Raw genomic sequence first — 27948 nt, forward strand, 5'->3', positions numbered from 1 at the left:
ATTTATGCACATAATTAACATTACAGAGCCTGGAACAGTTCTGGGCTATCCAAGTCACCTGTGATGGGGGTTGGGTGAGTGTTTAAGTTCACTATAGTAAGTAGCCTTGTTACCGTGCCATGTGAATGCCCTGTCCCACTGTACTCTATAAATGGCTTACCTATCCCCCTTTCCCTCTTGAAGAGCATTGAGGAGCGACAAACTTTCAATAAAATAACCGGTCAACTAAATATTTTAATATTTAGCTTTAAAGGGACACTATAGTCACCAGAACCACTGCAGCTTAAAGGGACACTATATTCACCAGAATAACTACAGCTTATTGAATTTGTTCTGGTGAGTAGAATCATTGCCTTCAGGATTTTTGCTGTAAACACGGTCTTTTCAGAGAAAATGCAGTGTTTACATTACAACCTAGTGATAACTTCACTGGCCACTCATCAGATGGCTGTTCGAGATCCTTCCTGGGTCATGGCTGCCTAAAATGTATCCAAACTTCAGTGTCTCCTCCCTCTGCATGCAGACACTGAACTTTCCTCATAGAGATTCATTGATTCAATTAATCTCTATGAGGAGATGCGGACTTGGCCAGGGCTGTGTCTGAATTGTGCTGACTCTGCATATGATCTGCCTCCTTGTCAGTCTCAGCCAATCCTATGGGGAAGCATTGTGATTGGATCAGGCCACCACTTCTGATGTCAGAGGAAGTAGCTTCAGACTTGAATACAAGTAAGATTTTACTATCTTTAGGGAGGCAAAGGGGGCCAGATAGTGGTTTTAACACTATATAGGGTCAGGAATACGTTTGTCAATATTAAGCCAAAAAAAAAAAAAAAAGCTTGGGTAAAATCTACAGTTCAAAATTAAAGAAGTTATTTAGCTTAATAGCTCTTAAAACCAATTACATTTCAACATTTTAGTTAAAATCAGACCTAGAAGGTCTCCTATATGGCCTTCAATAACGTGTACATTACCATTATTTTGTTTGAAACACCCCAAAAAAACTTTTATTGAAAATCATACCAAAAACAGCAACAAGCTTGCATTCCTCCTGCATAATCTTCCTTAAATCCTCCAAGGAGGCACCAGACAGTCAGAGTTAATATCACTACTCGATCAGAACGCAATGCATTTTTGGTGAACATTTTAAAGTTGGAGGGTCAAATACTAAGCCCCTAATCCCAGGAAAACATTTAATAAAAAAAAAAAAAAAAAAAAAAAAAAAAAAATAAGATCACACAAACAAAAAAAGCGTTTTTACAGTTAAATCTTTCCAAACTTTTATTATATTATTGGATGCTTTGAGTCTATAGAGAAAAAAATAGAAATAAAAAAAAAATATAAAGTGTAACACCCCCAACAACATTCCAAAGAACACAATGAAGCCATGACACAAAGCAGCAGTTAAGATTTATTGCCAAACAGATAATTTTACAAAGGGGGGAAAAAAGATTTTACACTTTTAAATATGTAACCACAATTAAGAAGTGTTTATTTTTCCCCATGAATTTAATTGTTACAATGTGCACAAAAATATTTGCCTTGAACAGAAGAAAAAAAAAAAAGAAAAAACACCCCAAAATAAAACAAAAACACAAAGACTGCTGAAAAGCATTTTTAAAAATGTTTTAGTCCTGCACAACATCACTTTGCTCAAAAAATATCAGGTACAAAAAGTTTGTCAATTTGGAGCAAAGTTTTGCTCTTTCTACCATTTAGTCACTTGTTATATTTCTGAACCTTAAAAATTATAACTTAGCGTAAACTGAAATAAAAAAAAAAAAAATTGGCTAAAGGCAAAAATCAAACATTTTATACCTTCAAACAGGCCGTAGAACGTTTGCAATTTTAAAATACTGTTAAACGAGGAATGTATTTAAAGGACTTGTACAAAATGTGAAAAGTTGACGTAGTGGTAGCCATTTTATATCAATAGGTTTTTTTTTTTCTGTTGTATTTGTGTGCATGCAATATTCTCTCCTTTTGGGCACAATGACGAAGTTGAAATTAAACCAGCTATACAGATTGCTCATTTATAAAGACAGGATTTCAACATTTACTGTATTGAGATTTTGGTGAACAAAAAATATAAAAGATTAAAAATTAAACACAATTACAATAGTAGTGAATTGAAGAGCCAGGTTTTGAGAAACATCGGTGCCTGGATACCAGGAGGTTTCAATTGTAAACATTGTGCATTTATAGGGACAGGGGGGGATAAAGAAAGGCCCGTCTCCGTGAACTGCACACAATGTCTGCTTCCTGTCCAGATATCCAACTGAAAGACATTCTGATACACAAGGAGAGGAGATAGCAATACACATACAGACAGAAAATGGTCTAAAATGATTACCACTGAAAAAGTATTCTGGACACACTAGCCTGCTAAGAGAACAAACGATAAAGATTCTGTAAAGAGGTTTCATGGTGTTGGATTTAGGTTCTTCCCCCTCAAAAGTTATACAAATGAAGGCAACAAAAAGCACTGTAAAGACATAATCCAAAAAGAAAATAAAATATTTCTAAGGTGACAGCATAAGAAAAATAAAAATACAAGATTGGAGGATTTGTGCCATATTAAAATCTTTTTTAAAAAAAAAAAAATGAAATATATTTATATATATTTATAATCTATAGAAAAAAAAAAGGCATTAGTCCAACACAAACTTCTAGGATTTAAAGTAGTAAAGAAACCAGTTTATTAACCTCGAAGCCACACACGCAGAGATTGATAATCAGCGTTCTGTAAGCAGAAACCAATGTGCTGGGGGCATTTACAAAGCCCACCTCGTGCAAAGTCTATGAAATAAAAGCTCTTAAAATGTGGGGAGGGGGAAGGCGAGGGCAGAAACATGTTTATTGTAGGCACTTCAGTCTTGGATCATCCTCTTCAGTGGTAAAGAACTAGAATAGAAAAATGAAAGAAAGACTTTGGGTTCAGACATGTCCCTCTGTTAAATTATCTCTAGCAGTTCATTTTTTGTGGTTTACTTAATTTGGACAGTTTGTCATAAATGTAAACAATTCTTAAAACTTAAAAAGGAACACTTCAAGCAAGCTGCAGGGGGTAGGATGCAAAGAGTACCCTGGTACTACCCAGTGTAGTCAACCTATTTGGCAACGATTTGACTTACATGTCGTTCACCTGGTGCAGATCCCCCCACATCCTCCCAGCAAGAATTGAGCGCCAGAAGACTCCATTAGCTCTCTTTAGCCAAGTCCTGCAGTGCAGAGCCAGCTCGTTGGTTGACAGCATTAGCTGATGGCTCTCAGGCAATGAGCCAAGACCTGTACTTCCAGGTTTAGCTCATTGCCATAATGTCTGGTTAGAGGAGTAAGGGAACAGCACCCTGGCAAACCACAGGTAAGAAGTTAAAGCATTAAATGGTCTGACGAGCACCATAACCACTACATGATAAAATTAGTGTATAAAGTATACAGATAAATTTAGATGCACTTGAAAGAGCACCCATCCTTTATTTTAAATAAAGGATACCACGGTTGCTCCATATAAAAAAAAAAAACAAAAAAAACCTATAAAGTATTTTTTAACAACTACAACTATCAAATTCATAAGAACTTTCCACCCCCAACAAGGATGACAGATTACAAAGGCTACATGTACAGTCCAGATTTTACCTTGTGCAAGATCAGATTACATTGTCAGGGTATGTGTATTCTTCCCGCGTGTTCACTGTAAGCGTCCATAGGATAATCTCCGTCAAGATCTCCCATCATGGGATCCATTTGCATATCATCTCCATAGCCGGCAGTACGGTAATGCTCCACTTCTAGAGAGTAGGAAAGGTCAGAGTTAGAATTAAAGGTATTAAGAAGTGCCAGTTCCCAGCCCCCGCCTGTAACAATCTTCACCACGTTCAGTTTGTAAAAGAACAAAAATAAATAAATATATAAATAATTTTTGCTGGGCATGAAATTTAAAGGAAGCTTGCATGCGTTACAGAAACGGGCTTTGTTCTAGGAGATATTCAATCACACTTACCATCTGAGTAAGGATCATTGATTGGAATCATACTCTGTGCCTGTGAGTTCAAAAAAATAAAATAAAAAAAGTATTGGTAAAAAATTGCATTTATTGATTTCTTAGTAAGTGAGAAAGCACATCAGGAACAATGAGAGTAAATACAATTGATATGAGCTTACAATGAATCCAATATTTGTCATTGCCTACATTGAGCAGTTCTGATTTTATGAACCGAGCCTCCAAGTAATTTTTTCTCTTAGTGTCAATGGCCCTCATTAAAAATACTCTTAAAGTGGTAGAAATAAATATAGTCAACACCGAAATTTTTGAAAGAACTGAGCCTACAAGAAGACCTCATTTCCCATCATTTGACTTTACAGTCCTACCTCAATATCTACGGTTTATTTAGCACCAACTGATGTCATTGTTAGAATACAGTAGACACTATGGGGACAATTGATTTCTATCACAAAGCAGAGTTTGTGCTAAAACGCAAACCAAAATTAATATGCAGATTACACATTTTCTTAACTGCCAGATAGAGGTCAATAATATGGAACTTACCGCTTCCCAAGCTGCTGGATCCTGGCGGAAAATGGCGTTCGTAAGCTCCACAGACACGCGCTTCCTATAATCTGGGTTTTTATCCTCTGAGATACGGAAGAGAACAGCGGCAGCATAGGTGGCTGAAAGAGAAGATAATGATCATCATAGTGTAGATCATTCAGACAAATAGTTATACGATCCTATGCTCTAAATAAATATGAAAACGTTACGGCCGGAACAGATTTAATAACCTAAAACCAAAACTTATAAGGAAACCATAGCCCTGTCACTTTGGAAAGCCAGCTTCTCTCTGAAATACTTCATGCATACCCCATGGCAGCAGATGGTCAGAAATCAAAGATAGGAAAAAATTAGGGATCGACCGATATTGATTTTTTATAGCCGATACCGATAATCTGTGAACTTTCACGCCGATAGCCGATAACTTGCCGATATTCTGTACATTTACCATTTTGAAAAAATAAACTCCAACGGTAAATGCACAAAATATACATGCCGTGTGTGTAGTGGATGCAGTGTATTTAGACATGGATGCCGTGTGTGTAGTGGATGCCGTGTGTAGTGGATGCAGTGTATTTAGACATGGATGCCGTGTGTGTAGTGGATGCAGTGTATTTAGACATGGATGCCGTGTGTGTAGTGGATGCAGTGTATTTAGACATGGATGCCGTGTGTGTAGTGGATGCAGTGTATTTAGACATGGATGCCGTGTGTGTAGTGGATGCAGTGTATTTAGACATGGATGCCGTGTGTGTAGTGGATGCAGTGTATTTAGACATGGATGCCGTGTGTGTAGTGGATGCAGTGTATTTAGACATGGATGCCGTGTGTGTAGTGGATGCAGTGTATTTAGACATGGATGCCGTGTGTGTAGTGGATGCAGTGTATTTAGACATGGATGCCGTGTGTGTAGTGGATGCAGTGTATTTAGACATGGATGCCGTGTGTGTAGTGGATGCAGTGTATTTAGACATGGATGCCGTGTGTGTAGTGGATGCAGTGTATTTAGACATGGATGCCGTGTGTGTAGTGGATGCAGTGTATTTAGACATGGATGCCGTGTGTGTAGTGGATGCAGTGTATTTAGACATGGATGCCGTGTGTGTAGTGGATGCAGTGTATTTAGACATGGATGCCGTGTGTGTAGTGGATGCAGTGTATTTAGACATGGGAGCCGTGTGTGTAGTGGATGCAGTGTATTTAGACATGGGAGCCGTGTGTGTAGTGGATGCAGTGTATTTAGACATGGGAGCCGTGTGTGTAGTGGATGCAGTGTATTTAGACATGGGAGCCGTGTGTGTAGTGGATGCAGTGTATTTAGACATGGGAGCCGTGTGTGTAGTGGATGCAGTGTATTTAGACATGGGAGCCGTGTGTGTAGTGGATGCAGTGTATTTAGACATGGGAGCCGTGTGTGTAGTGGATGCAGTGTATTTAGACATGGGAGCCGTGTGTGTAGTGGATGCAGTGTATTTAGACATGGGAGCCGTGTGTGTAGTGGATGCAGTGTATTTAGACATGGGAGCCGTGTGTGTAGTGGATGCAGTGTATTTAGACATGGGAGCCGTGTGTGTAGTGGATGCAGTGTATTTAGACATGGGAGCCGTGTGTGTAGTGGATGCAGTGTATTTAGACATGGGAGCCGTGTGTGTAGTGGATGCAGTGTATTTAGACATGGGAGCCGTGTGTGTAGTGGATGCAGTGTATTTAGACATGGGAGCCGTGTGTGTAGTGGATGCAGTGTATTTAGACATGGGAGCCGTGTGTGTAGTGGATGCAGTGTATTTAGACATGGGAGCCGTGTGTGTAGTGGATGCAGTGTATTTAGACATGGGAGCCGTGTGTGTAGTGGATGCAGTGTATTTAGACATGGGAGCCGTGTGTATTTGTGTAGTGTGTAGTATGTAGTGTGTATAGTGGGTAAAGTGAATGCAGTGTGTGTGTGTATGTATGTAATGTAGTGTGTGTGTATGTATGTATGTAATGTAGTGTGTGTGTGTGTGTATGTATGTAATGTAGTGTGTGTGTGTGTATGTATGTAATGTAGTGTGTGTGTGTGTATGTATGTAATGTAGTGTGTGTGTGTGTATGTATGTAATGTAGTGTGTGTGTGTATGTATGTAATGTAGTGTGTGTGTGTGTGTATGTATGTAATGTAGTGTGTGTGTGTATGTATGTAATGTAGTGTGTGTGTGTGTGTATGTATGTAATGTAGTGTGTGTGTATGTATGTATGTAATGTAGTGTGTGTGTATGTATGTATGTAATGTAGTGTGTGTGTATGTATGTATGTAATGTAGTGTGTGTGTATGTATGTATGTAATGTAGTGTGTGTGTATGTATGTATGTAATGTAGTGTGTGTGTATGTATGTATGTAATGTAGTGTGTGTGTATGTATGTATGTAATGTAGTGTGTGTGTATGTATGTATGTAATGTAGTGTGTGTGTATGTATGTATGTAATGTAGTGTGTGTGTATGTATGTATGTAATGTAGTGTGTGTGTATGTATGTATGTAATGTAGTGTGTGTGTATGTAATGTAGTGTGTGTGTGTGTATGTATGTATGTAATGTAGTGTGTGTGTGTGTATGTATGTATGTATTGTAGTGTGTGTGTGTGTATGTATGTATGTATTGTAGTGTGTGTGTGTGTATGTATGTATGTAATGTAGTGTGTGTGTGTATGTATGTATGTAATGTAGTGTGTGTGTGTATGTATGTATGTAATGTAGTGTGTGTGTGTATGTATGTATGTAATGTAGTGTGTGTGTGTATGTATGTATGTAATGTAGTGTGTGTGTGTATGTATGTATGTAATGTAGTGTGTGTGTGTATGTATGTATGTAATGTAGTGTGTGTGTGTATGTATGTATGTAATGTAGTGTGTGTGTGTATGTATGTATGTAATGTAGTGTGTGTGTGTATGTATGTATGTAATGTAGTGTGTGTGTGTATGTATGTATGTAATGTAGTGTGTGTGTGTATGTATGTATGTAATGTAGTGTGTGTGTGTATGTATGTATGTAATGTAGTGTGTGTGTGTATGTATGTATGTAATGTAGTGTGTGTGTGTATGTGTGTATGTAATGTAGTGTGTGTGTGTGTATGTGTGTATGTAATGTAGTGTGTGTGTGTATGTGTGTATGTAATGTAGTGTGTGTGTGTATGTGTGTATGTAATGTAGTGTGTGTGTGTATGTATGTATGTAATGTAGTGTGTGTGTGTATGTATGTATGTAATGTAGTGTGTGTGTGTATGTATGTATGTAATGTAGTGTGTGTGTGTATGTATGTATGTAATGTAGTGTGTGTGTGTATGTATGTATGTAATGTAGTGTGTGTGTGTATGTATGTATGTAATGTAGTGTGTGTGTGTGTATGTATGTATGTAATGTAGTGTGTGTGTGTATGTATGTATGTAATGTAGTGTGTGTGTATGTATGTATGTATGTAATGTAGTGTGTGTGTATGTATGTATGTAATGTAGTGTGTGTGTGTATGTATGTATGTAATGTAGTGTGTGTGTGTATGTATGTATGTAATGTAGTGTGTGTGTGTATGTATGTATGTAATGTAGTGTGTGTGTGTATGTATGTATGTATGTAATGTAGTGTGTGTGTGTATGTATGTATGTATGTAATGTAGTGTGTGTGTGTATGTATGTATGTAATGTAGTGTGTGTATGTATGTATGTATGTAATGTAGTGTGTGTATGTATGTATGTATGTAATGTAGTGTGTGTATGTATGTATGTATGTAATGTAGTGTGTGTATGTATGTATGTATGTAATGTAGTGTGTGTATGTATGTATGTATGTAATGTAGTGTGTGTATGTATGTATGTAATGTAGTGTGTGTATGTATGTATGTAATGTAGTGTGTGTATGTAATGTAGTGTGTGTATGTATGTATGTAATGTAGTGTGTGTATGTATGTATGTAATGTAGTGTGTGTATGTATGTAATGTAGTGTATGTATGTATGTAATGTAGTGTATGTATGTATGTATGTATGTATGTAATGTAGTGTGTGTGTGTATGTATGTAATGTAGTGTGTGTGTATGTATGTAATGTAGTGTGTGTGTATGTATGTATGTATGTAGTGTGTGTGCGTGTGTGTATGTATGTAATGTAGTGTGTGTGTATGTATGTAATGTAGTGTGTGTGTATGTATGTATGTATGTAGTGTGTGTGCGTGTGTGTGTGTGTGTGTGTGTGTGTGTGTGTGTGTATGTATGTATGTAGTGTGTGTGTGTGTATGTATGTATGTAGTGTGTGTGTGTGTATGTATGTATGTATGTAGTGTGTGTGTGTGTGTGTGTGTATGTATGTAGTGTGTGTGTGTGTGTGTGTGTATGTATGTAGTGTGTGTGTGTGTATGTATGTAGTGTGTGTGTGTGTATGTATGTAGTGTGTGTGTGTGTGTATGTATGTATGTAGTGTGTGTGTGTGTGTATGTATGTATGTAGTGTGTGTGTGTGTGTGTGTATGTAATGTAGTGTGTGTGTGTGTATGTATGTAATGTAGTGTGTGTGTGTATGTATGTAATGTAGTGTGTGTGTGTATGTATGTAATGTAGTGTGTGTGTGTATGTATGTAATGTAGTGTGTGTGTATGTATGTATGTAGTGTGTGTATGTATGTATGTAGTGTGTGTGTGTGTGTGTGTGTATGTATGTATGTAGTGTGTGTGTGTGTGTGTATGTATGTATGTAGTGTGTGTGTGTGTGTGTATGTATGTATGTAGTGTGTGTGTGTGTGTGTATGTATGTATGTAGTGTGTGTGTGTGTGTGTATGTATGTATGTAGTGTGTGTGTGTGTGTATGTATGTATGTAGTGTGTGTGTGTATGTAATGTAGTGTGTGTGTGTGTGTGTATGTAATGTAGTGTGTGTGTGTGTATGTATGTAATGTAGTGTGTGTGTGTGTATGTATGTAATGTAGTGTGTGTGTGTGTATGTATGTAATGTAGTGTGTGTGTGTGTATGTATGTAATGTAGTGTGTGTGTGTATGTATGTAATGTAGTGTGTGTGTGTATGTATGTAATGTAGTGTGTGTGTATGTATGTAATGTAGTGTGTGTTTGTGTAGTGTGTATGTATGTAATGTAGTGTGTGTTTGTGTAGTGTGTATGTATGTAATGTAGTGTGTGTTTGTGTAGTGTGTATGTATGAAATGCAGTTTGTGTGTATGTAATGAAGTGTTTGTGTGTTTGTGCAGTGTGTATGTATGTAATGCAGTGTGTATGTATGTAATGCAGTGTGTATGTATGTAATGCAGTGTGTATGTATGTAATGCAGTGTGTATGTATGTAATGCAGTGTGTATGTATGTAATGCAGTGTGTATGTATGTAATGCAGTGTGTATGTATGTAATGCAGTGTGTATGTATGTAATGCAGTGTGTATGTATGTAATGCAGTGTGTATGTATGTAATGCAGTGTGTATGTATGTAATGCAGTGTGTATGTATGTAATGCAGTGTGTATGTATGTAATGCAGTGTGTATGTATGTAATGCAGTGTGTATGTATGTAATGCAGTGTGTATGTATGTAATGCAGTGTGTATGTATGTAATGCAGTGTGTGTAGTGTGTATGTATTTTAATGCAGTGTGTAGTGTGTATGTATTTTAATGCAGTGTGTGTAGTGTGTATGTATTTTAATGCAGTGTGTATGTATTTTAATGCAGTGTGTATGTATTTTAATGCAGTGTGTATGTATTTTAATGCAGTCTGTGTAGTGTGTATGTATGTAATGCAATGTGTGTTTGTGTAGTGTGCATGTATGTAATGCAGTGTGTTTGTGTAGTGTGTGCATATATGTAATGCAGTGTGTTTGTGTAGTGTGTATGTATGTATGTAATGCAGTGTGTGTTTGTGTAGTGTGTGCATGCATGTAATGCAGTGTGTGTGTGTAGTGTGTGTATGTATGTAATGCAGTGTGTGTTTGTGTAGTGTGTGTATGCATGTAATGCAGTGTGTGTGTTTGTGTAGTGTGTGTATGCATGTAATGCAGTGTGTGTGTTTGTGTAGTGTGTGTATGCATGTAATGCAGTGTGTGTGTTTGTATGTAATGTGTGTTTGTGTAGTGATGTAATTTGTGTAAAATGGGGGGGGGGGGGGTTTATGTTAATTATTTTTTTATTTTATATTTAAATTGTTTTTTGTTTCTTTTAGTCCCCCTCCCTGCTTCTTACCAGGGAGGAGGGATATAGTATTCCCTGGTGGTCCGGTGGCTTGTTAAATCCTGGGGGGGCCGGCAGCAAGCGCTGACTTACCTTGCCAGCAGCTTCTCCAGCTCCCCAGTGTAAATCTCGCGGCCCTTCGTGCCGCGCGGAGCGTTGCCATGGAAACCCGGGGCAACGCTCTGCGGCCGCGGGTCTCGCGAGATTTAGACATGGAGCTGCAGGAGCTGCTGGCAAGGTAAGTCAGCGCTTGCTGCCGGCCCCCCCAGGACCGCCGGGCTTGTAATAAACCTGCCGGTCCTAGGAGGTATTATCAGCAATATCGGTAGCTATATTGGCCGATACCGATATTGCTGAAAATACCGAATATCGGCCGATAATATCGGTAAAACCGATAATCGGTCGATCCCTAGAAAAAATATTTACTTAAAAAAAAAAAATGCACAAAGTATTCATGTGTATCCCCAACAGGCTCTGTGGTTCATTCAGCAAATTTTATTTAATAGCCATTGTGGATCATTACATTTTACCTCCCTCCAGACAATGTTTCCTTTACTGGAGATTTACCTGTGCCCTCATTATGACAATGCAGCAGTTCCATCAGAGGAGCAGAAGCTCCCTCTGCATCAATTGTATCTGCAGCTTCTTTCTCCTGAGCAAGTTCGCACAAGACTCCTGCTGCCACTCTCTGGATGTTCTCTACAGGTGAATACAGGAGCTGGACAGGGAGTCAAATAGTTCCAAGTTAGAGATTCCCTTTATATGAGCAAAACTTAAATCAAATGCATTTTCCAGAAACCTGAAATATTATTGTGTAAAAAAAATGCACCAGATCTCTTTACATATACAACAAGTACCAATTTTATGGCTTCGACCGGCTAAATCCGTCTTACAAAAGACAGCATGACCTGAAGTATAATTATGTCACAGAAGGGATTAGTTTTATAATAAAGCAATTAGCCACAGTGATTACTAATTAATGAGGCACCATAGAACGCTCATATTGATCAATCACCTTGTACACAGAGTGGCTCTAAGCTGTGGAATTAAGTATCTAGTTCACATAATGGGGCATACACAAACCATTAGCTCTCCTGATCAAATCCTAACTTTGCACACCGTCTACATTCAAAGAGTGATAGGACTGGATTCAAACATCCAAATTTATATTTTAGTTGTATAATGTATGAAATGTGGGTCATGCAAAATACGCTCAATAATGTGCCTTCCCATTATGTAAAAAATTATACACGGTTACTGAAATGGCCATCAGATTTGTAAAATGAAGTGTACATTTATACGGTCTGTATACCGAAATCATCTTCTCTATACGAATGGCTGTAGTTTAGCTCATTATAGCGATGATTATTAAACATCGTTGGCTGAACATGAACTAGTACTACTGTCCTATTTCATGAGTCTCCAGTGCAATGAAGAGTATGTACATAAAAGTGCGTTTAATAACTATTCAATTAAAATTGATTAAACAATTTTAACATTTTTGACAATCACTTTAGGGCCTGCCAAGGAAATGTTAAGAAATGCCGCTTCGTATGGATGCATTAATGTCAAATCTTGACTGAAAATAGAATTTTGAATCTCAGAGTTCCAGCCTTAAGCATGTCAGTCACTTTTACAAAACAACTGCAACGTTGTCTCAGGAAGACAATGATGGCAGCAAGCTGAAGTTCATTTCTTACATCAGTGCAACAAAAACAGAACCATCGCTGGAGTAAAAGCTAGGTGAGACATGTTGTTACAGTCTGACAGTAAAGAAAAAAAAATCAGAAACATTACAGTCACATGTAGCAGGGATACTTGTGGACTTTCAGATTTAAAATCAGTCTCATAACAAAAAAACAAAGCAAGCCGTGTACACAGATTAGCTTTAAAGGGACACTATGGGCACCCAGACCACTTCAGCTTGTGGAAGGGGTCTGGGTGCCATGTCCTAGGCCCCTTAATCCTGCAAAGGTAATTGCGAGGGAAGGGGATTCTATAGTTTCCCTATAATGTTTTGGAGTTTATGCTCCCTTTTAATAGATGTTGTATTAAAAATAAATTAATGCCATTTTGGACATGATTTCTCATTAGACCAGGAAAAGCCTCAAATCTTTTAGCCAGCCCTTCTGTTTCCATACCTTTCTGAGGAAGCACTAGGTGTATCCTATAATCCTAGTACATACGGGATTTATGGATTTTACCACGTTTTAAACTATGGCAACATTACATCAATCTCCAATTAGCTTAAGAAAATATAAATGAAATTATTTCTACACAGTAATAGAAGACTCTACAGGTAATATTCAATTAATATGACTCTACAGGTAAATCCCAGACAGATTAGATTCATTCTGATATGAATTAACCCCTTAAGGACCAAACTTCTGGAATAAAAGGGAATTATGACATGTCACACATGTCATGTGTCCTTAAGGGGTTAAATAGGCTTTGGTGAAATTTGTTTGGACCAGCCCATTTGAATCAGTGTGCTCTGTGACTGCCTGATAACCCAGAAATTAGGATAACCCAAACAACTATACACATTAACATGACACCATTAACAGATGCAGATTATCCCAGAATAGGAACATGGTACCTACCAGAAAGGCAGATATATTATATTAATTATTGAAATTTACAAAACAAAATCAACTCTTTATTGCACTAACCGCCATAGGTGCAGAGAATATCCCATTCATCAACTAATCAGGACAATCAGTAGCAGACAGAAGGGTTATAGTCTGTCTGGTTGATGGTCCTACAATAACCATTAGCCGCCTCCATTCATTTCTGGTTACTTGTAAATAAACGGGGAATACAGCACAAAGCACTCACCTGCACAAACAAAGGAATGGTGTTGAGCTTGTATATGTCCATTCGGTTCATGGGTTCTCTTGCAAGGATGTGAAGTGCTCCAGTGCATCCCTCCACTATCTCCTCCATCTTCACACCATCCTGTAGAGAACACAAGAAGAAACAAGTTTATAGGTTATCGTACAAATCTAGGTTTTGCCTAGAAGCCCCAGTATGTAGACAAATTGTTTTGTTGCTCCAGAAAAGTTGGGGAATTTTAAAGCAGATTAACAGCTGCACTGAACATATTCTTATCCGTGCATGCGCATTCAGATCTGACGTCGGCAGGGAGTGGAGAGTTCCCCAGCACAGAGGGAGCCTGGTGCTGGAGAAAGACAAGTGGCTGAAGGGTTTTTAACCCCTTCGGCCCAGCAGGAGGGACCTAATGACCCTATAGTGCCAGGAAAACAAGTGGTCCTTTAAAGCATAACTGACAAGTTCTCAGATCCCAACATGTATTTTTGAACTTCTCTCCATTTCATAAAACCTATTAAAATCCATGTTAATGAATTAACCGTCCTATAATCAATGTCAATATTCATGGGTAGAGTTACACCAAGCACCATGACTACTTCAGTGATTTGAAGTGGTGATTGTGCTTTGAGTCTATGTGCAGTGAACCCCTTAACCGAAGCGCTCCTGTTTCAGCACTGACATTTTTTCAGTTCAGCTCACTTCAGCTATTGGGTTGCACGTGCAGTGGGTTTGCAAGTACAAAATAGAGTATACAGAATGACAAAAGTCATATGCATCCATTGCCCACAGACGATGCCCGCCACAAGTTAAACTGCCAGATGCCACTTGAAGCTATGCCTTTTGCTACATTTCTACCCAAAATACAGTTTGATAAAATTACCCCATTAAAAATGCACTGATAACAGCCTACAAGGTTTTCATAACAATACTATTTATATCAATAACGTGACCGTACCACTTCAAAACAAACATTGTGGCAGACAAAAGGCAAGAGATATACCCCTTTGTCTATTGCCTCTGCATCAGAAGAGGGCGAGGGAGAGGCATCAGCTACAAAGTAAAATAAAAATAAGATTTAATCTATCCATTTGCTAACAGATTGTAATACCATTCTGGTCTGGTGATACTTTAGCTGCCTCACTCCATATATGAGAAGGTGAGCTTAAAGTAGATCGCCCTGGGTTAGGTGCATTAAAGACAGCCTTTTCTTCGAGGGTAGAGAATACGGAAGACAGATGGTAAAAACAAAAGTGGGTGCCTTTTATTCCCATGACTACTAAATAATTCACATAGGACTGACTCATTTCTGAAGGCAAGTGGTCTTTTAAAAGTGATATGGCACTAATTATCGTACGAAAAAACAAAACAAAAAAAAACGGAAACAACCACTGCTACCTAGGTTAGGGATAATTGAGACAATCAACAGAACCAAATACAAGTTTTATATTAGAACATACAGAGTTGAACTAAAGCAATCATTTCTTGAGTTGCCATGGAGTCCAACATATTGGAGTAAAGAATGGTCTTTACAGGTTATAAGATGATTATAGGTCACTAAAGGTTATGTGAAGATCAATTTTACATTCACAGCCTTGTACGTAAATCTTTTTTCTTTGTTGTTCTTTAAGCATTGATGAGGCTAAAACAACACGTTGATTGAAGACAAGAGGCTACATAGATACAAGGCGGATAGTAAATTATCCAGCACTTTACTAGTTTGTGCCCTTATTGCCATGGCAACATCACCAAGAGCTGGATTCAGCATATCTTCTTGAAATCTACCCATAGATGTAATTGGGAGAATGGCTAGTCTCATACCCATGTTAAGTTGAGCTCTTAAAATATAATTCAGAGTTTATATATTGGAGACAGGATTAAAAAGTATTTGGAGAATACACACACACACACACAATACCAATAATGATTAGTAGAATCTGGTAGAAAATTGCAATTATTTACAACAAAGTTCTGACTAGTGTAGCACAGATATCTAGATTTGTACTAGGGTATTGATATTGTTTACCATAGCACCTACCAACACCAAGTTCTATTTTGTTTTGTTTGTAATTATGTGATTATGTTGTACATATTTACATGTACGAAATAAGTGTATAAAGAAAGCTAAATAAAAAAAAAAAAAAGATGTATTTGAGACTAGATGTGCAGAGTAAGCCACGAGGTTTAAAATGAAAGGAAGAAATATTGCCAGATAGCGGCACTCACCGTGTATGGCTGTTGTGTTCCTGAAGCCGCGTGTCGCTGCGCATCCTGGTGAGCTTTTACAAGCAGCTGGACAAGCCGTGGTATGACACCAGCTTCATGTAATGGCGCGTGATTGGCAGGGCATAGAGCAAGGTTTCGGATCAAGCCAATGGTAGCCTACAAATAAATGAAAACTTTATTTTTTTAAATTTAAAAGCACAACGGTCACTTGTGAGATTTCCACACCAACTAAGATCCATAGGTTGTATTTAACACACACACAAAAAAAATAAAAATAAAATATATATATATATATATATATATATTTACACATTTACATACTGTCAGTATGCCAGACGCAGCACATAAAATCAACTCTATGCAGGATACTACTGAAGGAAACCTCCAGGCACACGTGATTGTATAGTATATGCATATGATATCCCTAGGCAGATAAGAACCATTTGGCCCATCTAGTCTGCCCAATTTTCAAAATACTTTCATTAGTCTCTGGCCTTATCTTATAGCTAGGACAGCCTTATTGCCTATCCCACACATGCTTAAACTCCTTTACTGTGTTAACCTCTACCCCTTCAGCTGGAAGGTTATTCCATGCATCCAATACCCTCTCAGTAAAATAATCCTTCCTGGTCTCATTTTTAAACCTCTGCTCCTCTAATTTAAGACTATGCCCTCTTGTTGTGGTAGTTCTCCTTTTAAATATTGTCTCCTCATTTACAGTGTTGATTCCCTTTATGTATTTAAATGTTTCTATCATATCCCCCTGTCTAGTCTTTCCTCCATGCTATACATGTTAAGATCCTTTAACCTTTCTTTGTAAGAATATGCTTGCATATTCAAAGTATTTAAAGGAACACTATAGGGTCAGGAACACAAACCTGTATTCCTGACCCTTTAGAGTTAAAACCACTATCTAGCCCGCCTGCCCCCCACCCCATGCCTTCCTAAATATAGTAAAATATTACTTTTATTCAAGTCTGCAGCTGCTGCCTCTGCCCCTGATCTGCCTGCTTGTCTGACATCAGAAGCAGAGACTGTTAAAGAGAGATCAGGATCAGAGCCAGCACCTGGCCAATCAGCATCTTCTCAGATGCACTGAATCAATGCATCTGAGGAAAATTCACTGTCTCCATGCAAAAGGCAGAGACACTAAATGGCAGTCCTGCACAGTGTATAGCAATGCCCCAAGAAGCATAGTAGCCATCGGAGTGGCGATATCCCTAGGCTGTAATGTAAACACTGCATTTTCTCTGAAAAGTGTGTTTATTGCAAAACGTCTGAAGGGAATGATTCTACTCACCAGAAAAAAAATACAATAAGCTGTAGTTGTTCTGGTGACTATAGTGCCCCTTAAAATATAAATTAATAGCCATGGTTGTGTAGACAACTACAACTAAATATATGTGGGAATTTTAACCCAACTACAGCCAAGAATAATAAAATGCATCAAAAGATATTGCTTGGGGGCGGAGCCAACAGCCGAACTGACTGGTCGCATCTCATGAGAGCTCCGAGATCCACAACCACAAAACGAGCAAAATTCGACTATTTTACCCCCAAAAAAGGCTACCAAAGCTGACCCACTGCTGCAGACACAGCAAGAAACGCACTAATGGGCAGAAAAAACAAAAAACCAAAACCAGACATGCCCCGGCCGGGTGCAAGCATAGGGGACCTATGGCGGCGCGCACGTGGCGCTCTGGAACCAGACCTAGACTCCTACATGGAGGGCTTAGAAGACTCCGAAGAAGGTCTCTCTGACCCTGAAGAAGCATGCCCGCCCGCAAGGCGCAGCCCGCCGCAACCCCAACCAAAGCCAGACACTGCCCCGGTCACCAAGGCAGAAATGAGGGAGCTGCTGGCCGAACTTCGCAGCAACATTCAATCTGACATGGCCGAAATGAAAAAAAGCATTCAGGGCCTAACGCACCGCATGAACACGGTGGAACAAGACAGCCGAGACCACTCGAGGCTCGTAACCACGCTCCAACAGGAGGTACAAACATTGCACACACGGCACCTGCAAATGGAACAACAAATGGCGACAATGGAAGACTCACGCCGGGCCCAAAACTTGAAGATAAGAGGCATCGCGGAGACGGTCCCAGAGGCTGAACTTCCTCACCTCATGCGGCGCCTAATCGGCAAACTACTCCCGCCGAAACAGGCCAAGGGAGTGGTGCTGGACGGCATATTCAGAATACCGAAACCACCCACAGCCCCTCAGACAGCACCCAGAGACTTAATCGTCAAGTTTCAAAAGCGGCAGGACAAGATGGTGGTAATGGCAGCCGCCAGGGGCAACACACCCCTCTCCTTCGAAAATATGACCCTCTCGCTATATGCTGACCTCTCCAGGGGGACCGTGGCTTGGCGCGCAACCCTGAGGCCTTTTACCGCCTTGCTCCGCGCACACACCGTTACTTACCACTGGCGCCCCTCGCACAAGCTCCAGGTGACAAAGGATGGGAAAACATACCTTATCTCGGACCTACAGGAGGCGAAATCGCACCTCGTCCCTCTGGGCCTCCCTCCGGATTCCCTACGACAACCTTGCACACAATCCACGACCCACGTATGGAACCCTGCCACAGCAGAGACTTTTGTACCGAGAGACACGGCCCGAGCCTCACGGATTGCGGCCCCTACCTGAACGCTCCTGACAGGGGCACCAGTTAAGCATGACTCTGTTTTACTTTGGTTTAAACATTTTATTGATTTGTTGCTAATGCGAGTTTTGCCCACGATAATGCCCTGATCCAGAGTTGCGGAGACACCCGCCTTAGGGACATATTAGGTTCCTTCCAACTCCACCACCATTGGACGCTTAGACACCTGACCCATCAGGCTCCTTCGAATGTACATTGTTCCATAGCTAAATAAGGTTGACAAACTAACTGCTTATTTTATTTCTGGTTTGCTGTTTTTCCTTTTTTTTTTTTTTTTTTTTTTTTTTTTTATGCCTCGTACGTGTGTCTCAACGGTCATTATGTTCAGACCGACATAACTGGTATCTGCACGAGTTGGCTCCCGATGACACTCACGCCCTTCAAATTTCCACACACCGTGTAAGAAGCACTCTCCCCTCCTCCCCCCCCCCCCCCCCCCCCCCCCATACCCTGGACGGTACAGCGCAACACAGAAGTGTCTCCTTAATTAAACCAGGAGGAGGGTTACCCCTGACAGGGCACTGCATGACCCACGTCAGCAAGACACATCTGTACCCTAGAGACATTACTGAATAAGACCCCGCTCCGACACCACTTACACACTAAATTAAGCTGCTAACATAGACAGCCTTAACACGCCAGTACATTAAATACTCTCTCCCACGGCTGGCCGACACGTGGGGAGTCCCGCAGTCCCACTCTCTGACCCAATCACCCACAGTATAGGACTGTGACCCCCGGGTGCTGCTACGCTGGTAGAGACTTTTTCACGCTTGACCTATTTGACTTCTTGAACAAAAACTAAAAAAAAAAAACAGTGCAGTATGGATAACCTTATATATTAACTGAATGTATGCCTCATAACGTACATATGTATACATGTCTTTTGAAAATTGTCTACCTCATGCTGCATTGTCAAAAATAAAGAATTTAAAAAAAAAAAAAAAAAAAAAAAAGATATTGCTTAACCCTGTAAATGCAGACAGTTTAGATAGTTCATATGATCTCAGCAATATGATATACCAAGGCTTTTAGATCTACATTTAGACCATACAGTGTTTACTAAACACCAATCTGTATACAAAATCCTATCTTCGTAACAATACCTGTGTTCCTCTCTTCATATGGGTTGTGGTACACTTGGTATACATACCTTGACAAGTGGCCACTGGTAGGGCTGGTTGAGCAATTTGACAATAGCTGGAATGCCGTAGTGCAACCTCACAGAGTTCTGAGCCACCTCGGCATCTGGGTGGCGGCTTGTCAGGTGGCGAAGGGCGCAGACGGCTGGCTCTGCAATGTCATCCTTGTCGCTTGCTCGCAGAATGGTGTGGATCAGGGCCTCTACACCATTGTTTTGGGTCACCAGAGTCTTGTTGCGGCTGTTGTTGCAAGTCAAGTTGGAAAGGGTGCCCGTGGCGCAGGTAAGAACGTTTACATCATCTGAGCTGAGCTGGTTCACCAAGATCTTTAGAACGTTATCCAGGCCATCCTGTGATAAAAAATATAAGTGTATATTAGCCTAGACTAGAAGAAATTCCCAACAGGAAAGTGTGCTATGAACCGTCCAGGTTTGCAGTGGTGAGCAACGTAAAGTGATTCTATAATGCCAGGAAAACAAGTCAGTTTTTCTGGCCCTTTAGGTTCCTACAGTGCCCCCTCCCTTGCACTCCATCTCCCACGGTGCTGAATGGGTTAAAACCCTTCAGTCACTTACCTGAATCCAGGGCCGATGTCCCTCACATCTGGGTGAGGTTCCTCCAACACTCCTACCTCGCCAAAGTCAGCCGGCAGGGAGGGCCAATAAGCATGCATGGCAATGGCCGAACTCACATTAGGATTTCCCCTAGGAAGCAGTTAATGCATAGCGTGAGGACGTCCAGCGTCATTTAGATGACAAAAAGTCGTCCAAGCACCCGGAGTTCCACAGAGGTGAAGCAAACCCCCGAGAGGTAATTATTTCAGTTTCACAGAAAGTGCAATAGTAATCACTGTAGGGTTAAGGGACATTGCACCCAGACCACTTTAATGAGCTGAAGTGGTCTGGGTGCCTACAGTGTCCCTTTAAAGCCAGGCTAGCAGTGTAGTACTTTAATGTGAGGGAAGGGTTGGGATTGGTGAGTGAAACAAGTGTTTAGGAGGGGAATGGAAGCAAACATGGGAAAGAAATTTGAGGGAATAGGAAAAAACCCAAAATGCTTACACACAAGCTCTACTCAAATACATGGGGAGTGCCAATGTTTAAAGCAGATCAATTTTGGGGGTCTTTGCATATTGCATAAAGATCCCTGAAACAGACAGACCCAGTGCGGGTCTGGTGGTCATGGCTTGCAGGGTATGGAGTATTAACCTCGGGCTGTCCCTTACGGCCACCACCATAAAGCCGCAGGTCTTCTTCGGCTTCTGACACTTCAGTTGCTAGGAGCCATGTCTGTGCTGTACTTTAGCATTACCAAGAGTACAACACAGAGGTTTATGGGGGATCTCTCAAGACTACAAGATCCACGATAGACCATGTCTTAATCCTGCAGCTGTCATTTGTGACAGCTGCTGGGATTTGACGAGAGTTTAAATCAGAGCTCAACCTTTTGTCTACTCTTGTCAATCTCTGACTACCATATGAAAGTCCCTACTTTGACTTCTTGGATCTTTAGATTTCATTGCAATTCCAACACAGTCTTAATTCGTCATGAAGAGCATAGCTTTATGAAATACTAAAAGTGACAGATCCGCTTTAAGAATCAAACTAATCTCTGCCGGGAAACTACAGATCTGTGAGCTTAAATTCATTGCAAGTTTTATTAGTAGAATAGAGACCATTCATTTTTTAGTTCCGCATGAGGGAATTCCGGTTCGTAGTACTAGAATCCATTACTACAACTTGTCTACAATTTATACGATACAAAAAATAAAAAATTGACCTTCGTGAAGTAACTCAAGGGCTTCCTTTTATTTAAATTTGCTGCTTCAGGGAATTCAAAATGACAATGGAGATAAATTACAGTCATAGCACCGAACAAAAGCAAGCTACTACTATTGGAGAATTCATTTTTTTTGCCTAGATTTTGCAGTTCTGCTTTCTATAGGCTACGATTGAGAGTTTAATAATTAACTGTTTTTTTCGGCTGGCTGTAGCCACCTGCATAACGCAAGCATGGCCTCATACATACCTATTGAGGAAGTATTTAGGAGGTTTGCAGAATTTCTGCAACAGCACACTCACCAGTCTAACAGTCATCATATACCATTTTCCCCCAAAAATAAGACTTTCCCCACGAAAAAAAAACAAAAAAACACGCTAGGGCTCATTTTTTGGGGGGAAACAGGGTAGGTGTACTCCTGTTTACAACACTGATACAACTCACGTTTTAAGTTGCTACAGACACCAGCAGGCCATGAGCAGTCTCAAGTTAGAGGCCATTAAATACAGTTGGGTAAACTGGCAAGATGTACATTCCAAGGTGTGCCTTTGATAATGCACCAAAGTTCTGAAGGTTTTTAAGGACAATACCGGGTGTGATCCACATTTTAACTGTATACACCCATGTTTTGGTTTAATTGCTTGGCATAATGCTACTAAACCGGTTCTAAAAGCTAGAGAGTCAGGATGGATAAACGAAACTGGCATTGCAAGCTAGGAGAGGGCAGCACTTTTGAAGCATGGATTACAAATTATGCATGTTTGCAGATTATGGCCAACTGGATGCTGGAATAAATAAATCCTTCAAACTGAAACCAGTGGGACCTGCTCTTTATTTTAAGTTAGTTCTTCTAGTGACAATTTCTAAAAGCACGCCATAAGTGGATTTAAAAAAAAAACAAAAAACAAAAAAAAAAAACAGACAGTTCCTCCCTAACTTTTTTGGCTTCATGGCAGCCGGTCTCTGGTCCCACCTGTTTAGTAGCCACATCAGAAAGGTTCCTTAAGGTCCAGAGGCAGTTCTGCACAAGTCTTGGGCTGGGGCTGGATAGATGCTTCCCCAGAGCCTGCATACCACCTGGCAAAAGGAAAACCCACATATTACACATGGCACAGTTGAGAAGCACAAATATCAGCGTCAGGCCTCTGAAGATGGAAACCCTCAGGACAACATGAAACAAGTACAGGCAGGATCTTCACTCAAGTATGTGGCAGAGAGAATTTTAATGTCTTCGCTCCCTAAATGTTACTCTAGTAAAGCTTAGAACCCCAGACATTTCTTGGTTTTCCAGATTAATCTCTGCTTCCCAGTTTCTGCCTTCCTAGTCATCAGCATCATTTGGGGATCCATCACTTCTCCATTCAGCGGTATAAATACTTAACTGCTCAAACCAAGCCAGACTTCTTAACTTTGTGTTTGAGCACAGAGAACTGCTCTCTCCCCATCCCTGTACTTTAAAGTGAGCAGTGTTGTGTGGGTGCCAACAGCAACTGGAGGAACAGGATTCGCACATCTTTTGCCTGAAGCCAGAGCCAGAAAAGCATTAAGGCAACCTAGGTGATTGTTTAATGCTTGCGGAATGTGAAAGGCCCGGCACTGGGGGCCCAGCAATCCTTATGGGGTCATGCATATGCACATCTTCCTCTTGCTTACTCTGAACAAACATTTTTTGTTTTAGAAAAAAAAAAAAAAAAAAAAAAACACTACCACAAAAACCCAACCTGGTCTTTGGACTGTTAAACAGCAATAAATAACTATTCCTGCATTGTTAGGGTGTACAAAGCTTTAGCCAAATAGAATTAAAAATGCCTATAGTTACAAGCAGTCACGTTACCCATAGCAAAACACTTCACCAGTGTGTGCACCCTGGAATAGCTTAAAAGTACATTTAAAAATATATATAAATAAAATTAAAAAAAAAAAAAAAAAACACATGGGGAAGTGATGTTCTACTTTACATCATAAGTCTAATAAGAGTTCAGACCACATGGTCACAAGTCCATTGTGCCTTTTGTCCTGATCGCATCTAATCAATGAGTTAATGTATACCCCAATAGAAATCCTATAAAAGTTTGATAATTAAATGCTATTTGTTGCAATTTATTTAACAAGTGAATTTGATCAAATGATTAATCAAACCTACAGCTAGAATTTAAAGGTTAATGTTATTTTGTCACTTGACAATAACGGATTTTAGATTAGCAACAGAATGAGAACACTGTGCAAGGACTTCTGGGAATTCCCACTGCACACAGCCACAGGAGCTTGACTTGGAAGAGATTGTTATTTCTCCATTCATCAGGATGGCTAATTTTAGCTTTACTAGCTTCGAGCGTGCCCTGCGGTAATGGATGTGATCACCCACATTAATGTTACTCTCCAGTCACTGACTAGGGAGGATGAAAGGTAAATATGAGAATGCTGGGGGCTTAAACTGCTGTGAGATCAGATATTGTAGTTGAAGCTCAAACCACTAAGATATCACGTGTCTGCTAAAAAATAGATAAAAATAAAATAAAGCTACACTATAGATGGGGTTGAAAATTCACACCATGAAGCTTTGAATAACGAGAACTGGAAGCCATTAGTTTACCTGCTTCAACAATGGCCGGCTTGTTATTGTGGCAGACAGACAGCACTTTCAGCACACGACTTGTAGTCCAAAGAAGTTTTTCATAGTTGTAGGTCCTCATGATCTGCACCAGTCCTTGAGGCCCACCATTTGCCAATATTATAAGCTACGGAGAAATATGTAAATTTATAGGTTGCCTCAAAAGCTATAGTACCACTGAGTATATAAAATAGGTTATAAAGAAAAAAACAAAAAAAAAAAACGTACAACCACGTGATTGTTTTCATTTGCACCCTCACCTTGCTCTCTTGGTTGCCATAGGCCAACAGCTGAAGACAATCTGTGGTGATGGCAAGGAATTTGGGATTATTCTTGTTGAGAAGTGGCACCATTTTTTGGAGTCCATCAGCCAGACGTACGGCCATCTTTGCTCCTTCCTGATACAGGAGCAAGTTGTGTAGGGTGGTAATGGCATAGAATAGCACAGATTCTACTGGGGAACTGAGAAACACAAGCAGTTGTTTGAATGAAGCAGCATTGCTGACATTAAGATCACTACAAGAGTAAACTAATTAAATTATCTGCATGCAAATGGACAGTTATGTGTTTGCACTTTCATCCATACCTAGATAAAGCCAAAAATTCACCTTCAGTTACACTGATTTATGGGAGCACAAAGTTATAGTGCGGGGGAAGAGGAAAAAATAATTCACACTAGGTTTAGATGAAATTGTATGTATCTTGTTAAGATCACTGTAACTTTATTTGGATAGAAAAAAACATTCAAGAGAACACAAACCCTTTACAGACTCAAGACTGGCAAAAAGATTGCAAATTATGTACCTAAGCATGCGAACCAAAGCAGGGATGCCCCCAGATTTGAAGATGGACAGAAGCCCTTCGCGGTGGTGGGACAGGTTGTGAAGTATGCTGGTCGTGCAACGGGCTGTCTCCATGTCACTGGTGTTTTGCATGGTGCGTACTACAGCTGCTACGATCTGTGGGGACTGCATCAGTGCTCGGCGGGATGCCTCCTTCTTGGACAGTTGGTTCACAATCATGGAGGCCTTGTTGACTACCACCTACCATGAAAAATCCCACCATTATGGAACATCTTTCAAATACAGATTTCTTTATACTTTGCCTTATTACAGTAAACCCTGGGTTTGGGTCTTGCTATTCCTTCTATGCCATTCTATAAAAAAAAAAAAATGTATGCTAGATACTACTAAACATCTAAAAACAAGTTGGCGACTGGATTTTTTGTTTTATACTATAGTTTTTCACTTTGAAGAGTATGCAATTAATTAGATAATGTGTCCAAGTGAAAAAGAACCATACCGGGTCTTCATCATTGAGAAGCTTGGTAAGCTCTGGAATAGCACGGGTGGCCAACTCAGCATCATCCTGGTAATTTATCAAGTGTACGATGGCAGATTTCAGCATCTGAGAAGGCTCGGCTAATTTCTGAACATTGGTTTGTTGCCCATCAATCTGAGTGGTTAGCAGGTAGGACTGATCTTCTATGGTCTCTGGATACATGGCTGCACGGACTCGCTGAGCACGCGTCATGTTTAACTGGGTCTCCATGTTGGAGCCTGGGGAAAAAAATAAAGAAAATTAAATTAAAGCGTTAGACCCACAAAAAAACAAAATAAAAAACACAATCCTGGACCCAACAGCATAAGATGAAAAGGAAGTTTAGCAAATAGTGACATGTGTTGATTGACTTCATGGGACTGTATTATAAGTTAACATTGATACAGTCACACTGAGATATAGATAAAATTCCCCAGATTAGAATAGTTTACCTATAGGTCTGAAAGACAGGTTGGTTTGTGAATAGGACAATCTCCTAATGCCACGAGTCCTACCTCATCGACTACACATTGGCTACTAAAACCCTTACCTAGTAGATCTAGTATATCACAGGGAACCTAGTACTACATTACTGGAATATTTTACTTTAGATACAAAAGTATAAATAAAACTATATCGCTATCTGTAACCTACTTACAGAAGACCAGCTCTATATTTAACTTCTTGCATTATACTCATTTAAAACAATCCAGACTTCCTAAACAAGTACCCATCCAGTCATGCTCATCAAATCACGCTAATCTATTCATAAGCCAGTAATAGACTGACATCAAACTGCAGCATAGAAATTAGTACCAGAAGCACTAATTACCAAGCCTAATTTGATTATTTGCACAAAAGGAAATGGGTGACATGACACAGTTGGCAAGCGGAATGCAAATAAGAATAAAATGCTATTAAGCACATGGTCACGAATAGAAATTGATAGACGAAGGATTCTTTTTTTTAGCAGCTCTCATAGGAAATTAACCAATTTCTATTATAGCTTAATTAGTCAGAAAGCACCTTTGGAATGTCCAAAGTGCACCATTTACCTGTACCCAACCTGTCCGTTATTATGACATGGCAGAGGTTAGGAGACATACGAATTTAAAAAAAGGCACAAAATAAATTAAGGATCTGGCACCATGGGAACTGGCGATTAAGCCAGTAACAGCTTTTAAAGGGGTTGCTTAAATATGCTGTGGACAAGCACACAGAAACAATAAAGCCTTTATTTGCTTTACCCAAGGACAGAATCATTGCCACATTACAGTTAGTGTTGCCAGCTGTAGGAGATGGAAACGCTACAGTTTCCCTTAGAAACGTGTGCTGCCCAGATCTGCTGCTTGAATAAGCCAACAATAGTTTGCAGATCTAGCAGGATCTGAATGGCAAGCACTCTCTGCTACCCCCTGATGTTCCAAAGAGAGATGGAGACATGGAATGTCTGCAGAATCCGGAAAATGGGAGTACCCCAGAGCAAGAATTCCGGTTCCCCGAAGTTTTCAGGGGCAAATTACTGGCACAGGTGGAAGGAAGGAGGCAGTAATTTTGCCAAATTCAGCAGAGCCTTTTTCCTGATTAGCAAACATGAGTCAGACTCACATAAATGAGAGTGGCTTCTTGGACACAGCCAAAAGTATACTTCATTCTAGTACGATTATTTTATTATTTATATAGCGCCAGCAAGTTCCGTAGCACTGTACAATAGGATCTCCTTCAGTCATATCAGTAGAAAATTTTACTTTAAAAACAAAACAAAAAACACAATCAGTATAAAGCCATTGCCACCACTCCAAACACCAGGTTCTAACATTAGCAGTTATGGCAACAAAACAATTCAAGACATATTGTACTTTAAGAATGCTACGTACTTGGTACTTGCTGCTGCTGCTGCTGCTGCTGCGTGTACGTTGTCGTTTTCACCGTGTACTGGTTAGGGTAGCCCATACCATCATCCTCCATCAGTAAAGTCTTCCCGTTGAGTGATGGGGCAGACGTGTTCATTCCAGAGTTTATTCCAGAGTCGTAAGTGTACGTTTTTTGCCATTCAGTGACCTTAATAGGCCGATCTGCTACTTCTATCATCTCCATTCTTCTTCTGCAAGGGAAGAGACCATCACGGTTATCATTTGAGTCTCAATGGCCTAATATACACACAGATCCGTTTTATATAGAAGCTTTCTATAAGACAACGTAATGTTTTATAGCAAGACAGGATAGTTCTAATTCGCACTGGAATGCAGACATTTACACAGCTATTCACTAACCTCTGAATGCTAGTGCATATCAAATTGCAAAATACAGGATAATACGTTGGCCAATCGGGAGGTATTTTTTAACCAGAGCAACTATTTCTTAAAAATTTTGCTCAGCTGATATAAAATCGCGCAAGTTCAAGGTTTATTGAATAAATGCTTTTAAAACTGATTCTATGTATTTTAAAAGCCAGACCATTATTCCGTGCGGATCATACCAAGGTGCAGATTAATAATGTTGCAAACCAGTTGGTAAAGTGTTATTTCAAGAGGTCATTAAATAATATGGCACAGAATGTTTTCTGAACCATTCCACCAAACCACCCACCCCCCCCCCCCCACAAAAAAAACCCACAAAACCACAATTTACTGCCGTTGA

The 27948-nt window shown here is 39.9% G+C and overlaps 1 protein-coding gene across 2 annotated transcripts in view; it reads right to left on the reverse strand.

Moving 5' to 3' along the window:
- Window positions 1-1611: 1611 nt before the first annotated feature.
- Window positions 1612-27948, reverse strand: part of JUP (junction plakoglobin) — a 60693-nt gene continuing 34356 nt past the window's right edge. The window contains exons 2-15 of one of the 2 annotated variants that reach the window (XM_063459246.1): window positions 27186-27409; window positions 25291-25547; window positions 24793-25031; window positions 24249-24450; window positions 23971-24115; window positions 22351-22454; window positions 19610-19948; window positions 15788-15943; window positions 13571-13690; window positions 11300-11450; window positions 4550-4671; window positions 4004-4043; window positions 3640-3791; window positions 1612-2904 (exon numbers count right to left, since the gene is read on the reverse strand). In XM_063459246.1, the coding sequence (XP_063315316.1) occupies window positions 3664-3791; window positions 4004-4043; window positions 4550-4671; window positions 11300-11450; window positions 13571-13690; window positions 15788-15943; window positions 19610-19948; window positions 22351-22454; window positions 23971-24115; window positions 24249-24450; window positions 24793-25031; window positions 25291-25547; window positions 27186-27405 (2223 nt within the window). In that variant the 5' untranslated portion in view covers window positions 27406-27409 and the 3' untranslated portion in view covers window positions 1612-2904; window positions 3640-3663. Of the gene's footprint in view, window positions 2905-3639; window positions 3792-4003; window positions 4044-4549; window positions 4672-11299; window positions 11451-13570; window positions 13691-15787; window positions 15944-19609; window positions 19949-22350; window positions 22455-23970; window positions 24116-24248; window positions 24451-24792; window positions 25032-25290; window positions 25548-27185; window positions 27413-27948 lie in introns of both variants that reach the window. The other variant, XM_063459245.1, reaches the window with a different exon arrangement.

This window comes from Pelobates fuscus, chromosome 6 (assembly GCF_036172605.1).
Source record: "Pelobates fuscus isolate aPelFus1 chromosome 6, aPelFus1.pri, whole genome shotgun sequence".
Lineage (NCBI taxonomy): Eukaryota > Metazoa > Chordata > Amphibia > Anura > Pelobatidae > Pelobates > Pelobates fuscus.